At 43.6% G+C, this 16,122-nt stretch overlaps 1 protein-coding gene across 3 annotated transcripts; it reads right to left on the bottom strand.

Annotated features, from left to right (window-relative positions):
• Positions 1-10,282: 10,282 nt before the first annotated feature.
• Positions 10,283-15,870, bottom strand: CDK2 (cyclin dependent kinase 2). Of its 3 annotated transcripts, none has more exons than XM_039865623.1 (8): positions 15,531-15,870; positions 14,708-14,785; positions 14,482-14,602; positions 13,676-13,846; positions 13,100-13,201; positions 12,275-12,418; positions 11,768-11,971; positions 10,283-11,483 (listed from the first exon to the last, which is right to left on the bottom strand). In XM_039865623.1, exons 1-8 carry the CDS (start codon positions 15,644-15,646, stop codon positions 11,379-11,381), a joined length of 1,041 nt encoding a protein of 346 aa, XP_039721557.1. In that variant the 5' UTR covers positions 15,647-15,870; the 3' UTR covers positions 10,283-11,378. The 3 variants fall into 3 exon arrangements, with proteins under 3 accessions (XP_039721557.1, XP_039721559.1, XP_039721558.1); XM_039865625.1 differs by having other exon boundaries at positions 14,708-14,893; positions 15,531-15,667; XM_039865624.1 differs by lacking the exon at positions 12,275-12,418 and having other exon boundaries at positions 15,531-15,869.
• Positions 15,871-16,122: the final 252 nt, after the last annotated feature.

Raw genomic sequence — 16,122 nt, 5'->3', positions numbered from 1 at the left:
CCAGGCAACAGTCAGTGGTAAGAGTGGAGAACAATAAAAGTAAGAACTGCATCTGAAGTAGAGTTTGCCCTACCACATAATACCCAACTGCCAAGGGAGCTGAAATGGAGAGACTGAAAACTGTCTGAAAGAACTTTTTAATCTCCCATTAATTCTTCACTGGGTCTTCGAAAGAACAACAAATTGACCAACTTTTAGTTGGCGTGAAAACACCTAGATCCATCCACAAGTACCCTAGAGATCCCCAGTATCGCCTTAATCTACTGAGGCTGTCCTTCCCTCTTCTTCTTTTTCTAGCTTTCAAAATGAGAGATTCACTCTAAGGGTGCAGGATAAGTCACCCCTCCTAAGAGTAGAGGGGTAAGCTTCTGGTTCTGTATCTTTCATATATGACCAGTCTTTGTGACATTTCTGAAAATCTATCCTTTCTCATTTCTGGTCAAAAGTTAATAGAGAAACACAATCAAGAGACCACATTCTGTGTCAACTCTTTCACTTTTTCTGCCACTTCTCCATGTCTGAAAGTCAAGTCTAAGAGTCAGCAGGCTTGACCTGGTTTCAACCTGCAGCTGTCTTCTTGGTACTTAGGGATTAGATTGCCCTCCACATTAAATGGACCTAATAGCTATAACTCTCCAAATTAGAGGCAGAGAAAGGTGTGCCTTCTAAACACATGCAGGAGTCTCCAGAGGATGGTGTAGGGGATAAGTCTTCAAGCAATAAATATTTGATGAAAGAATAAACTGAACCACCTTCTCTACCTTCCAAGAGGGTAGGAAAGCTGGTGGTGGAGGAGGAGACAGGAAGAGAGAGAAATTGGGACTTTGGGAATCTAATCATCCAAACCTGAATATATTTCATCATCCTGACTTTGAGGGGAAAGGAACTATGAGATTTAAAGAAAAGTGAGCATGATCTCAGAGTGCAAACCTCTCTCTAAAACCTAAGCATTGCTTGGGTTGTAGTTTGCTTGCTCAAATTCATGTTTCCCTTCTCCCAGGTTGATTCTAGTGACTCCACAAACATCATACTCTATGGTGTATGTGGGGAAACATTATTTTGTCATATAGCAAGTTGTTTTGGAATCAAATCAGGGTTAAAAAATCTCTGCAATCCTAGTAAAGACAGAAGAGACAGTAAAGATAGTAAAGGCAGAAAAATTATACAGGAGGCACTACAGAGGAACAAAGGCTGTGAAGTCCAATTCACTGGGTTTATTTTATAGTTCTGCTTACTAGCTGTGAAACTCTGGATTATCAGAGTGGGAAAGGGTAGAGGGAGGGGGATGCCACAAAGCAAGTTACGAAATCTTATCTGTGCACTCGTTTCATCATTTATATACTTGATAATAGCCTTCTGAACAGCTGCTTCATAAGGTTGCTGTGGGGATTAAATGAGATAATACATATAAAGAACTTAAGTATTTGACATAAACTACTCAAATGACTATTAAGCTACTAATCATTATTAATATGACCGAAAGAAAATTTCTCTGCCTGAGCCTCACCTTCTACTTTTATAAAACAAGAAAAATACCTATCTCATAGAGTGGCTATGAGGATTAAATGAAAGATGTATTTAGCATAGTGCTAATAAATAAGATAGGTATTGTTATTTAGTGGCCCTGACAGAAAGATCAATTTAATATACTATGGTATATTCAGTATTCGTTATCAATATATTCCTAAAAAGCAGCCATGATATGAAAGAGGTAGAGAAAAAGCAAAAGTATAAAGAGAAAGTCAGCAGAGAAATGAGATAGAAGTGAGAACACAGAAAAGTCTCAAAGTAGACTAGAGTAAGACAGAGGAGTGGAACAAATTACTCTGATCCTATTGGGTATTCTGTAGTTCCCTAGGCCAATGATCCAAAGAATCCAGATACACATGAGCTGTTTTGTGATGAAGTTGTCACTGGTCTATGATGAAATGATAAAAATAAAGATGATATAGCAAGTATTTTATACAGCTGAGTTTATTCAATTTAAAAGTTTCCTTTATAACAAGATTTCTAACTTCTTTCTTAGAATCAATTTTCTCTCAAAGCTAAATATATGTATTACATGAAAAAAATCTTCTAAGACCTATGGCAAAGTATATTAAAAAAAACTGTTGGAACAAAATACATGGCTCAGTCCCATTTTTATAAAATAAAATTCTGCATAGAAAAAGGTATGGAAGGATACACAGCCATCTGTTAGTAGGGGTTACCTCTGAGGAGATCTGGGTTGAGGAAAGGGGTATGTAAGAGATTCCCATTTTTCATTCTGCATAATTTAACAGGAAATATATTTTCAAAAATAGTTTTCTAAACAATTTTTAAAAATGGTGTTGATAGGCAGTAGTAAGCTTTCTAAATATCCTTACCTGGAAAAAATAAAACTCCTTAAATTTAAATTAACTGGTCCATGAAATCCAAAATTCTGGTAACCAATACTGTAAGAATCAGTATTAACTTCTTAACCAGTGTCACAGTTCTTAAGCTGTTTTCATCCTCAAACCCTTAGAGCAGTGTTTCTCAAACTGGCTCTAAGTCAATAGCGACCTTGAAATCACTTGGTAGATCATAAGAATATTTTAAAAAATTAAGTGTATTGCAAATAGTAGGGATAAGAATCTTTTTTGTGAAAACACTTAATTAGATGTAAAAAAAATTTTTTTTAAGTATGAGTTGTGATCAAAAAAGTTTAAAAAACACTGCTTTGAAGAGGCCTGACACTGAAAGATAGGTTAGTGGGAATGGGAGGAAGTCTCTGGCCAACCTATTGGCCATGGTTAATTTTATTCCTAGACGAAATTAAGTTGAGGGCTGAGTATAGCTCTCCAGGGGTCAGAGGATTCTTGAACCCTGCTACTAAAGGTATGGAGCAGTTATGAAAATGGAAAGCCAAACAAGACAGACAGTCCTGCGTAGTGGCAAGGGCTCCAGAATTGGGCAAGCCTGAGTTTTATTCTCTGCTTTGACAGTTAACTCACCGTGATCTTAGGCTATTCACTCCTTTTGCCTTTCTGAGTCTCAGTTTCCTTACCTATAAGAATTGGGGTGGGGTGGGTGGTGGGGAGACAGGTGAAAGTAGCAAAGAACAGAATTTGAATTCAATTCCAAAGTTCTGGGTACATTTAAGAAATGTTTTTCTTAGGGCTTTCTCAGCATCTGTGAGGACGAATTATTTTTAAAAACATGTTTATATGGCACTTTATATTCACTGTTTCATAGAGAAAGACTAGGCCATCATAAAATTCTATGTTAAAACAGAAAACAAATGACACAATAGGAAAAAAAGCTATAGATGATAAGCCCATCAAGTTTCTTTAGGTGACATACATATACTTCACTCCTAAGAAACAACAGGAAAGTTAACAGATTTTTCAATTTATTCTCTCACATTTATATCTCTTTCGAAGCATGTGATCCAGTAAGTAGAACACTAAGCCTCAAAGTTACTAACTTTACAAAAGGAAAACATGGGAGATAAATGGGCTGAACTGTCATGGGCAGACTCATTACTTTAGGTCTGGGAAAACAGTAGGAGTCGGGGGAATGTGAAGACAGCAAAGTCAGACACACTCTGGGCTGCAAAGCCCTTGTCAATAACCCCACAGAAGCTAACTCAACCAGAGTTGAGACATGATCAGCAAACTTTCCTGCTACTAAGCAACCTTGGATTATCTTGGATTAGTAACTGTTAGTTAGAAAAGACTACTTCCAACCCCAATGCATCACCTTCAGTATGTCCTACCTTCTATTTTCACAGTAATCGATGGGCTGCCCATCTTTGTGCCTTGATCTTTAATCCCAACATGTTTATAAGGGTATCATGTTTTTTATACAATAGCTAGACTTTCAAAAGATCAGGGGTACAGAAATGAAATAATATATATAGATTCAACTGATTTCTCTCCTATTTGGTGATTTTTTTGCCAAGAGCTGACAGTGGGCAAAAGATCCATTCAAAGGCAAAGAATAAACCATAGCCAACCAGTCAAGTGGTGTGATGATTATTACCTTCAAATGTGAGGCAAAAAAAAAGGGGGGGAGGAGTATTTTTTCAGCTCTTTCAGTTCAGAAAAGAAGTCAGATTTAACTTCCTTCAGAAGTGCAACTCTGCAAGAATGGCTTATCAAATGACCATTAACTAGGGAAGACAGGGGCTTGACCGTGGCATCAGCCCATTGGGATGGTGGGGAGGAAGGTGACTGGGCAAGTTCTTTAGTGTGGACAGCTCTTCCAGCATTGCAGGAAAGTATGAAGAGGAAAGATTTCCCAGCCTGCCAGACCCAGCTAGAGCAAGACTCCATTCCTCAGGCCTCCTTCCACTTGGTAGCTTTGAGTCCCTATGCCAACTACATATGAAGCCTCCAGAAGTCTACCACCTACCAACAGAGATGGAGTTCCAAGGATATGACCCCTGGGGTGTAGCCCACTCCCAAATGTCAGCCCCGTAATGTCAGTTTGCCAGATAAGAGGCAGTCTAGATGTCATCTAGTCCAATCTCTGTATTTTATAGCTGAGGAAACCAAAGCACATAAAATTAATCAACTTGCCAGGTGTTAACATACAGACAGCTATCGCACAGCTGCTTAGTAGCAAATCTTCTAGCAAGTACTCCTAATCAGGTACTCTTGCTACTTTTTACTGTTATATCTCTTAAGGAAGCAAGAGATGCAGAACTCTAAATTGAACTCTGAAGAGGACACCAGGACAGGAACAAGAGCTTAGATTAGATTAGAGTTTCTCCCTCTCTATTCAGTTTAAATAAGTACTTCCTTTGGGACTAAAAAGTTAGGAAGACCTAGGCCTTCCCTGGGAACTGGGATCCAGTCCCATATCCTTCTGACAAAAGGACTCACTCATTATTATGTCTCTCCTGAAGGTCTTGACCAACCCCTGCCAGGATAGCTGAAAGAAGCAATTTAATGGAAGGCAATAGAGAAAGTGGTAACTTTTGCAGGATTAATGTGAGAGATTTACTGAGTAGGGAATATAAGGCAGAAGTCAGTAAATATCAACTTTCCAACTTTGTCTAGACCCCAAATTACCAAAATCTTGAATTGAGAGTTCCACTATTTGGCTCAGCTCTTTCATTGTGTTGATCCCATGTTAATCAACGAGTCACTGGCTTAAATGAAAGTCTTCTGCTTCCCCCACTCTTTCCCTTATATTTCCCTAAGAGGCAAAAAGCATAGCTATCTCTTATCAGCATGGTAGTACAAACTCCCTATTATTGACCTCCAAAAGATTGGAATGCCCTTCCCTACCTTGTCTGCCTAGCAAATTCCTAACGTATCTTTTAAGGCCAAGCTCAAATGCCACCTTTTCTGTGAAACTACCTAATTATCCTCTCACCCCTTATCATTGCTTCCTCTGGGATCTCATAGTACTAAGACTGTATTTCTATAACAGCATTTATTGTATCATGAGTTAATTGTTTGTGTCTGTCTGCTCTGCTAAACTATGACCTTCTCAAAAAGTGTGACTATTTTTTATGTCATCTTGAATCTCCAGAGTAGAGCACAATGACTGATCCCTAGTAGGTGTTCATTAAATGCTCCCTAAAATAAGGCCAAAGCAATCCTGCTTCCCTCCTCCATTTACTCCTCCCCTTTCATGCCATCTAGAGATCTCACTTGGATCCATTTGGGAATATTTTTAATAGGCCTTAGAGAACCAATTCTCCCCCTGACCTCTTTGTGATTTCCCTTGGATGGAGGGCCTCTTTGGGACCCAGCCCACTAGGTACTGTTGCAACTCACATGGGCTAACTGCTTTTCCTGTCACCCGTTACTATGCCTCAGATGGCCTAATCATACCCAATATGTGGCCCTCTCACTCTAACACTGAAGCAACTGTGGCTAAATACAAAGTTTCCTGAATTTTCAGTTGATATTAAATGCTCAAAAAACTTTGGGTCATTCTATTAATTCCTGAACTTAAGAAAGAAAAAAAAAATTATACCACCACAGAACTTGAGGGTACTCTGATAAGGTACCCATGTCTGTAAAAAGAAGCTACATCCTGGCCTAGAAATCTGCACAGACTTTGCTCACCTGGGTGACTCCTTACTCAGCTCAGCTACTGTTCAGTCAATGACTAAATCTTTCCTTAAACACTCTTGGGAAGTGGGAGTGTATTGTGTAGGGTTTTAAGGTATCCTTCCTCCTAGAGGGCTGTTGCATTTCCTTATTTTAAGTTCATTGTCTCACACTCTGGTTACTTTCCAATCTGAAATGCTTTAGGAATAGGAGCTATACACTTGCTTCTCGTACCCTAGCTGTCTCAGAAGTCAAATTCATATCGATACACACAAACAAGCAAACTAGAGCAATCCTTGCTCCTGAGCAAAATAAAAGTCAGAAGATACAGGGTATGACAAGGACAATGGCAAAGCCCTCTTCTCCAAATACATTTTTGTAACTCCAGGTTTATGTTTGAAAGTCTATATTGATAATCCACTCCTTAGCTCCCAGTTATGAAACAAAAACCCTTGAAAGAATGAATACTTTGAGTATTTGTTATTTACACCTGGATATGGAGAAATTTCAGATTGTTTCTTAAAGTTACGCTTAAATGGGAAGGTAGAAATTAAAAAGAAAACAAAACAAAAAAACGTAGAGAAAGGTACAAGATACCGGCAGGATGTAGAAAATGGCAGTCTAGAGGATTAAAATGTTCTCCCTCCTCCCCAATTTTATGTAGGCTTGGCTTTGCAGAAGAGAAAAATAAAAATACCTGACGGTACTGTACAAAGGCTAGGCACATTAGAGATCTTCTAAAGCCAGTAAGGACAAATTCAATTAATAAGGTGGTAGTATAAAATGTCCCAGCTGTACTGAGGTTTAGAGGGCAACCAATTTCAAATCTAGAGAAACTTGGGAGTTGCTTATAGAAAGATACAAGGGGCTCTTAGGAGAACCATCATCATCTTTTGAGATAATGAAAGGACAGTCATATAATCTAAACACACAGAGATCATGAACCAGAAGATAGAGGTCTCAAATTCCTTTCGTTAGCAGAGATGCCAATAATTCTCCTAAACAATGATTCACCTTAATGTTTCCTTCCTGCCCATAAAAAAGTTTGGGCTATCTATCTGGGCATTTCCTAAGATATCCAGTGCACAACTGGTGTGTGTGTGCGTGCAAGAAGATGGGGAATAACCCAGAGTATAGCTCTCTACTTGTCTGTATTTGTTAGAAGACAAAACGAACTGTGAAAGGAGCACAAGAAATTACAGAGTATCATCCCAGAAGGGAAAACTGTAAAAAGAATGAGAGACCAGAGTTTGGTGGGAACATGAAAACAGAATTGCTTTTGGTGGCACATCCCCCAAAGCAAAGCAAGATTAGTCTGATCTGCTGTCTATCTCTGACCTTCCTGGATTAAATATAATGAGTGAGGTATGTGTGGGAGGATTTACACTTTTTACACTTTTGTATATTTAAAGATATGTATATATTATTTTTGAAACTAAGAAGAAATGTAGTTATAAAATAAATTGGTATAAAAGGAAAAAGGAGTAAGTATAATAGGGGAAAATCCAATAAGTTCCAATCTATGGGGGCCTAAGGAGGTCAGCAGATCATTAAAAATATATGGGAGGAGGGATCTCCTGCACCTTATTAATTCATCTTCCTTTTCTCTATGCACCCCGCCCCCTTCCTCAAGTGCCTTACTGTTTACTATTTCTATAGCACAGAAACCTGGGCTCCTGAAAAAGTAGATAGAGAAGGCTGATGCCAACCTTTTGGAATGGAATTTCTCTCTTCCCCAAATCCCTTCCTCAGTGATATCATCTCCTATTTCCAGGTTTGGTTCCATCTAACCATTACCTGTCCAGGAAGAACCCAAGTCTAAATCCCACAAAAGTTTCACCGACTATGGTCAGAAGATCCCATGGTGGCTGGGGAATCCCTAAGCCCCTCTCTAGTACAGGTAATAGAGAAAGCTGATTCTCCACTTCCAGGTCAGAGATATGGTATCCACTATAGTACACATTAAGTGAGAAAACAAACTTCCTCCAGATCCGACTTCTTAGCTCCTTTACAGGACTGCAAACTAAACAAGCTGAGGCTGGTACCAAGTAACAGAGAGACTGCACCCTAAACGAGCTGAGGCCAAGGAAAAGTGTAGGGATCGAGTTTGCGACAGCTAACAGTCACAGAAAAAAAAAAAATTACTTTTATCTTCATTGGCTACCGAGGGAATATCAAAAAACCTAAAATTACCACTTCTCAACACTAATGGGAACAAGAGTGAGTCCTCCCAAATCCCAGTGCCTCCAGCCCAACCTCGAGCATTCGCAGAAGCTCCCATAAGTGATACCAGGCCCTGCTTCCATTTCCCCAACTACCTTAGCCTTGTAGATTAGGAAAGCTTTCTTCGTTTGCCTCAGTTCACCCTCACTGAGCCCAAATCATTCTCTCGGCTCAACTCTGGGACACCCTAGCTGTTTTTTAATACTCACTTTCCCTTAAAAAGAATGCCTCTTACACAACTAAGAACCTTTCTGGGGCCCTTCCAATTAGACATCTTTAGAGAGAGCCCCAGCCCCCGATACCCTCCGGTCCCGGGCGTCAGGGCTGACCCCTCCTCATCTCCCGGCAGATGGGCTTACCTCACCCGCTCTCCGGCCCTTTTCCCCAGCTCCTCCCTCTCAGCGCTGCTCAATGAGGCCTGCCCCAGCCCTCACGCCAGCCCCGGGCTTCGCGCGCCGGCCGCCACCTGGCCGCCGGCCCAACCCGGCCTCACCAACTTCGGGCTCCCAGCCCGCCAGGCCCCCTCCTCAGCGCCCCCAATAGGCCTGCCGGGGCCCGACCCCCTTCTCCCCTCTCCAGTGGGCCACTCTAACCCCCGCTGAGGCCCAGACCCGCCTCTGCTCTCAGGCCAAGCCGCTCTCCTCTCCCGGGCGCCTTCGCCCCTGCCTTCTGGGCTCCATCAGCCCGGTACCTGGGGCTCCGTCTCCCCCGTCGGGCCCAAGCCTGTGTCGAACAGACAAACAGCCGCAGCTCAACCAAACCCTCCTGCCCCTCCTCCTCGTCCTCGCCTGGGGCGGGGGCCCAGGCCAATAGTACGATTACCCGCCTACCATCAAGGGTGGGTTCTGTGTGCAGGGATCCGCCAATCCTGGGGAGAAAGGCGGGTCTTTATCGGCGCTGTCACCAACGACGACGAGCCAGAGACCGGACAGGCGGGGCCCCAGGCCAATATGGAGAGAGAATCCTTGAAGATGGACGAGATAAGGAGCCATTGATGAGAGAGCTCCCCGAGACAGGGGACGGTACACTGTTGACGGGCGTATAGATCAACCAATAAAATCTTGACACCATCATGACCCCGCCTTTTGACTCATAAACATCTAATCAGGTGAGTGACGGAGGCGGATCAAAGTGAAACTTTAACCAGTACTACGAAAATTCGGGTCTTGAATGGCAGGCAAGGCGGGGTTTAAAGAAGCCTTTGGAAGGCCAACACTGACCTTCGCCCCTCCCCCCGGACTTGGCTGACTGTAGCGCCGCTCCCTCTACGACCAACGCGCGGGTGTAAAGGGAAATACTTCTAGGGACCTGGAGCCTGGGAATTTAAGTAGCCCTTACGTCGGTGCGTCTTCCTTTTAGTGGGGCCGCAGAGGACAGGAGGTTTGGGGATGGCTGGTGGGTGGTCTGAGATGTTTTTGGTGGGGTGAGACAGTGGCAACTACAAGAAGCGGTAGCTTGGGGAGGCTTTAGCCCTTTCATAATAATTTTTCATACAGACAATTGATAATGTTATGAAATTGTATTATAAAGATGAATAAAGTATCTTTAGGAAACTTGGTTGTTTGTGCTGCAACAAAAAGGAAAAACGACGAAATTACTGGGAAATGTAGTGTCGAGGTGAATTCTCATGGAGCCCACTTCCAACCATGTTGCTGCATCAAGCCTTTCCTAGTATTGAAATTCTGGAACTGCTGCCTTGAGTGTGTGTGTATGTGGTGTGTATGTTGGGGCAGGGTGGTGGTGAGGTGAGGAAGAAGCACGTTTATGGGGAAAGTAGGAAATACAAAGGCTTCAGTTTCTTCAGATGTGAAATGGGGTAATAATTCTCATTTTGCCCACTATTGGCACTATCCTAATTGCATCATAGAAGCCAAAATGGGGTGGGGTGGGTAGCCCTGCACAGAGACATTAGGTAAAGTGGGGGTCTGTAACCAATTAACATATATATATATATATATATATATATATATACACTCATATATTCTCAACATTCTTTTAGTAAATAAATACACAAACATAAGGAAAGATGAACTATAAAACTAGGAACTTTTTTTAATGAATTACAAACTAAATTACAATAATGTTAATAGCAAGAACACTCAAAGACAAGAGATGAGAGAAGAGAGACAATCATAAAAAGAAAAAAATACTTTTTTAAACATTTGCATTACAAAACCCCAACGTGCACATGGCAACAAATCAACCCACTCCCACTTAAAAACTACTATAACCTGAAATATAAATATAATTGTTCATCCTTCTTTTAAAGAAATATTTTTTCCCAATGTTCCCACTCGGTCACAGCCCTAAAAAAGTGTCAGCATTCTCAAAATGATGTCTAAACCCTAACTTCCACTCCTATGGGGCAGCCTTCAAAGGATGATGGGACCTGGCACCTGAAGAACTAAGGATCTTAAAAGAAAGAGAAAAATTCAAACATCTTTCACTTGCCTCAAGGCCATAATCCTTATCCCAAAGCCCCCCAGACACCCCTTGCCCATAGAAGGAATAGGGCACTGGTGGCAATCATTTCTACTGCAGTCCCACCAGGACTGTGGAAACTGGGAATCTTGAGTCTTCCAGACTGTTAGGTGAAATGAAACACTAAAACTAGAGTATAAACTGGTTGGATCTATTTTTAACCTAATTCTTCAAAATAGGCCCTCCCTATGTTTTTGTTTTGCTTGGTTTTCAAAAGTTCCAACTTACTCCCATGCTACCAGTTGGCCTAACACGGTGGCTGTGGGAGGCTTGGGGTCTCTGTCATCCCAAACACAAGAAATAATAATTGCAGGGCTTTCAGAGATTGGGATGGCAAATCCTTCAAGAGGGGACGGGAAAGAGTCAGTCATTTTTTTTTTTTTTTTTTTTGTAATACCAGCCCTCTTCAGCAATGACTAAGAGGAGGGGGACAGAGGCTGACTTAAGTGCATATAATACTGAAGCTTCCTTTCATTTTTACCCATTTTCCCCTTTCACCCCTGTATCCCCAGAGTTGGCTGGCTAAGAGGGGAAAGTGAGTGTTAAGGCAGCCAGACAAGACAGAGGGCAAATAGCCCAGGGCCAAGCCAGATCAGGCCCCCACTTGGGGAGAGGGTAAGACTGAGGGCTTGGGGAAGAACATCAGAGTCGAAGGTGGGGTACTGGCTTGGTCACATCCTGGAAGAAAGGGTGAGTCAGAGCTGCCTTTGCCGAAATCCGCTTGTTGGGGTCGTAGTGCAGCATTTGCTGGAGGGAGAGATGTATACTGACTTCAGTGATGTGATAATGGACTAAATGGGCAGCAAGTATTCCAAGAAGTCAAAAAAACGAGAATTCATTTTACCCAAGGCAAAGTTCCCATTTCCCTCCTCCCTATATCTAACCATTCAGTTGGTGTGACAATAGGAAGACAGAAGCAGGGTCTAGATAAATGCTGAGACCCAGAGTTCAGGGTCTCATCCTTCATTTAGGAGAAACCCTGCCCTAGGGTGGTGAATGAGAGGAAACAGGAGTCTCCCCCCAACTCTCACCGATAACAAGCTCCTTCCATCTTCATCCAGGGGAGGCACAACTTTGCTAAAATCTTGCCGGGCCCACTTGGGGAAACTCGGTTTATAATCAGGCATAGAAGTGACTCCTGGCCAAACGACCTCATCTGGGGTCCCCAGAGTCCGAAAGATCCGGAAGAGTTGGTCGATCTCAGAATCTCCAGGGAATAGGGCCCGGCGGGTCACCTGAAAATGGGGAAAGAGGAAAGGCCAATACTCGCACTGAAGTCAGTCAAAACTGCCTCCCATACAATGGAGGTTCCCACAGGCAGTGGTAGGTCAGCAGGGCCCCATGACTCCCTCCCCAGGAACTTTCATGGGGTCAGTCACACAGAGCCTGAGACAATGAAGTCCCTTCATCTGTCTCCTTGCCCCCTCCTTCCTTCCCCCAACCATGGCTTTGCAGATCCCCAAGGCTGGGTGGGGCTGGGAGGGGGTGAATGTCTGGGGTGCCACTGACATGTAGCAAAGGGATCCCAAGCCACTCACGGGGTGTGGGGTAGACACTGCGGTCATCCCCCCTCCTTGTGATGCAGCCACTTCTAGATAGGAGCACAGCGGGCAGAGACTGTGTCTTCCATTTCTTCTGTGTTCCCCACAGCACTTAGCATGGTGCTGGGTACACACTAGGTGCTTAACAAATATTTTTTGATGAATTGAGAGAGGAATATGGGCAATTGTAAGGTAATGCACTGGAGGATAAATGTACATTATATATATATATAGGCTAATTGTCTCCAAGCCCCCAGTTACAACCCAGATAAAGGACCATAAAACATATTGCTGATTTGATTTGAAAACTCAGCCCACTCCACTGTCGTATTAAAGGGGACAAGAGTTCCCACATAACACTGAGTCTCAGGGATCTTTCAGTCTGAAAAGCTAGAGGTTGAAGGGGGACATGATCCTAAGTCTGCAGTTTACACAAAAGGTGTGGCTAAGGTGAACACAGGTGGCCTCACTGCATTCCTGGTACCTTACGATAAGGTCTCCAGGGCAAATGAAAGAAGCACTAAATGGAATTCATTCTCCCTAATATATGCAGACTAAAGCTAAAGCAGCTGCAGAAATGATTTAGCTCAGTTCGAGGATAAGAGATGTACGCTGGATGCTAAGGCTGTTTAAGAATATCCTAACATTGTGATTGATATCAGGGACAACGGTCCTATCCTTTCCCTACCACCCACCTTGGTACTACTCTAGAGAAAGAACCCTGTGATAATAAAGGGCTATGGGTCTGGGCCAAGAAACAGTTTAGTTGTTCTTGAATGTGGGGAAGAGTGGGCTGGGTGGAACTCAGGCATGCCTCCGTACCATCTCAGCAAAGATACAGCCCAGGCTCCAGATGTCCACAGCTGTGGAGTAATATTTGCAGCCCAGAAGAATTTCAGGTGCTCGGTACCACAGGGTTACCACCTGGGGACAAAAGTAGGAAGCGGGGGGATGGTGTATGGAGCATGGAGAGTCCCACATCTCAGTTCCCCAACACTACTCTAACTCTCAGCCGCTTAACAGCTTCTTTCCCTCCATCCTTCCCTTCATTCTGATTTCCCCTAAGTAAAATGACTACATACAACTCCTTAGCCCAGAATGAACCTAGCCCATGGCTCTGGGGGCCATATTTTCTGAACCCACAATTTGTGACCTTCCTGGAAAATCTGAGGCAAGTGGTCATAATTTTATGATATATATTCAGCTCTCCTGGGTTGATACCTATCAGAGCCCACTAAGCCCCGTAGTATAAACTCTGTGTACCCTCTAAGACCTCTTGTGTCAGAAATACTTTCCATCTAGTGAGAAACTGCTGTCTAAATATTTTTAGTAACTTGGCGAATGTCTTAGTTAACACCTTCCAGAAAGTACAGAGAAGAAATGCAGAAAGAGACTGACCTCATGGGTGTAAGTACGAACAGGGACTCCAAAGGCTCTGGCTAGTCCAAAGTCGGCTAGCTTGATGGAACCCTCTGCGTTGATAAGCAGATTCTGAGGTTTGAGATCTCGGTGCAGGACCCGATGAGAATGGCAGAAAGCTAGACCCTGGAGCAGCTGGAACAGATAGCTCTGACAATGGAGAAAAAGAGGACTGTGTTTCTTTATCACACTGAGCAGATTACGGTCTACTCCATGCTTCCAAAGCTCTATGAAAGCCTTTACTATGTTAGATTATAATTACATATTTATAAGCTATTTCTTTCATAGGACTGTCAGCCCAGTGAGGATAAGGACCAGGTCTTACTCAGTTTTGCATCTCTTTTCCATATCCTGTGCCTAGCACATTAAAGGTGTTCAATGAATGTACGTTGAATAAACATTTCTTGATAGAATGAAAATAGCTCAGTGAGTGAAGAACTTAGCCCTAAAACAGACATTAGAGACTCACTGGCTATTTCTCCCACCAAATAGGTGGAAGGGCTTTTTTGGAGGAATGTACCAAGTGCCCTCAAGTCTCAGTTATCTGAGTTTCATCTGACCATTGACTCACTAGAGTTTCAACTTCTTTGATTCTCCTGCCTAGCCCAATGGTTAGTAACTGTAATGAACAGTGAAAGACTCACAAAAGAAAGGTGTGTGTGTATATAGGAAGAAGAGAGCTGAGAAGGAAACCAAGGTCACAAATCATCATTCAGTCTGAATTGCCTGCCTTCGGTTCCCCCAAGACATGCCCATGTTGGGGAAGAGTTGATGAGAAAGATTACCTTGATGAGGGGAAGAGGGATACCAGTAAGAGCAGAGGCATCCATAAATTTCTTGAGATCCTGGTGCAGAAACTCAAAAACCAAGTAGAGTTTGTTTTCTGTGTGGATGACATCCAGCAACCTAGGGAACGGAGGTCCAGGAATGGAGGTGAGGGAGAGAATGCCCAGATGACACAGACAGAAGGCACCTTTTTTATTGTCAAGCACCTCCCAGGTATATACTTACTTGACAATATTAGGGTGGTTAAGTTCCTTAAGCAGAGAGATCTCTCGTATGGCAGTACTGGGTACACCCTCTGTCTCACTTGGAGAGGTTGGGAAAGCAGAAATGGAAATGTGGTTACAAATATTCCCTTTTCTCCAGCCCAGTCATTTTTTTCCCCTCACCAAGGAGATAGCACCCCAATGTCCCCTAGGAAAATTAGAAGAGAAAGGGTGCTGTAGGATTTCATTCATGGGTGGACAGGGAGTGGCTTTGCGACATATTAAGGTCATTATTTCTTTTTTCCCCAAGGGTAGGTAAGTAAAGACTCCTGGTGAAGGAGAAGAGAGAAGGTAACAGAGGGGAAAAACACAAAACAAAACAAAACAAACAAAAAGGAGTAGCAGCTACCCAGCCTCCCTAGAGGGGCCAGTGAGGTTCAACTGCCATTCTTTTGAAAGAGGGAGAAAATTCTAAGATGAGGGTGGGGCTAGGGCAGCGAGGAGGGCTCTTATTCAAAAAGGTGCTCTTCACCGGTTCCCACAAAACCTAACTCCACGGGGAGTCCTGGACCCCATCTCAGAGGCCTCTTTCCTCTTCCTGTGTCTTCCTCACTGCACATTTGGGGGCATCACTCGGTTTTGGGTAGCAAGTTTCCCACAGATTCGACACTCCTTATAATCTCCACAGGGAAATCCTCTACAGTCCTCCAACCCACCTCTCCACTTCAAAAGAAGTCCCTTCCTACTACCTTCCGGTCCTTGGACTGCTACCCGCCTGTTGGGTTGGGGGTGGGGGACACTCAAGAAGCCTCCGAGGTAGGAGCCCCGGTATATAGGCCACTCACGTGTCCAGGCGGATTTTTTTAAGCGCCACCACTTCTCCAGTCAGCTTGTTTTTGGCTTTGTACACAACTCCGTACGTGCCCTCTCCGATCTTTTCCACTTTTTGAAAGTTCTCCATGAAGCGCTAGTGAGTCGGGTCAGCCCGGCCCTGGAGCGGGGGCCTGGGAACCCTGCAAAAAGCGGGCCCCGGCTCTCGGGGGCGGAGGAGGGGAAAACAGGGCCCAGAATCGCGTCTCCAGGTCCGGATGGAACTCAGTGTATCTCTCGCTCTTGTCAATTTGTCCAACTTGAAACAATGTTGCCGCCTCCCCCCCACCAAGTTCCCTACCACCACCAGAAGCCCCGCCTCTCCTTCCCGCGTTTCCCTGGCCCCGCCCTCACCCCTTCCTATTGGGCAACGTAAGAGTGGGAGGGGCTAACCCAGCACCTCCTGCCGCAAATGACCGCGTCCCGCCCAAGTTTGGTTTTGTGCAGCATTAAGACAAGTTTCTGCCTCCTTGGGGAGGCGAAACACTTCTTTCCAAGTACTTGATTTGGGCTCGGGTTTCCTACCTGTGTCCTGAGTCTATAGACGTTTCCTGATCTCGCCGTTTT

This window comes from Pteropus medius, unplaced genomic scaffold (assembly GCF_902729225.1).
Source record: "Pteropus medius unplaced genomic scaffold, Ma_sr-lr_union100, whole genome shotgun sequence".
Classification (NCBI taxonomy): domain Eukaryota; kingdom Metazoa; phylum Chordata; class Mammalia; order Chiroptera; family Pteropodidae; genus Pteropus; species Pteropus medius.
The sequence above is the reverse complement of the archived record's forward strand: the minus strand, read 5'-3'. Positions and strand labels throughout refer to the sequence as shown.

What these genes read in the sequence shown, in the direction of transcription:
- CDK2 (XM_039865623.1), bottom strand. Translation starts at nt 15,646, where the DNA reads ATGGAGAACTTTCAAAAAGTGGAAAAGATCGGAGAGGGCACGTACGGA. An exon ending in TCCCTCTTCCCCTCATCAAG is followed by an intron (nt 13,847 to 14,481) that starts GTAATCTTTCTC and finishes CTCCATTGTCAG; the next exon opens with AGCTATCTGTTCCAGCTGCT. An exon ending in CAGTGTCTACCCCACACCCC is followed by an intron (nt 11,972 to 12,274) that starts GTGAGTGGCTTG and finishes CCCCATTTTCAG; the next exon opens with GTGACCCGCCGGGCCCTATT.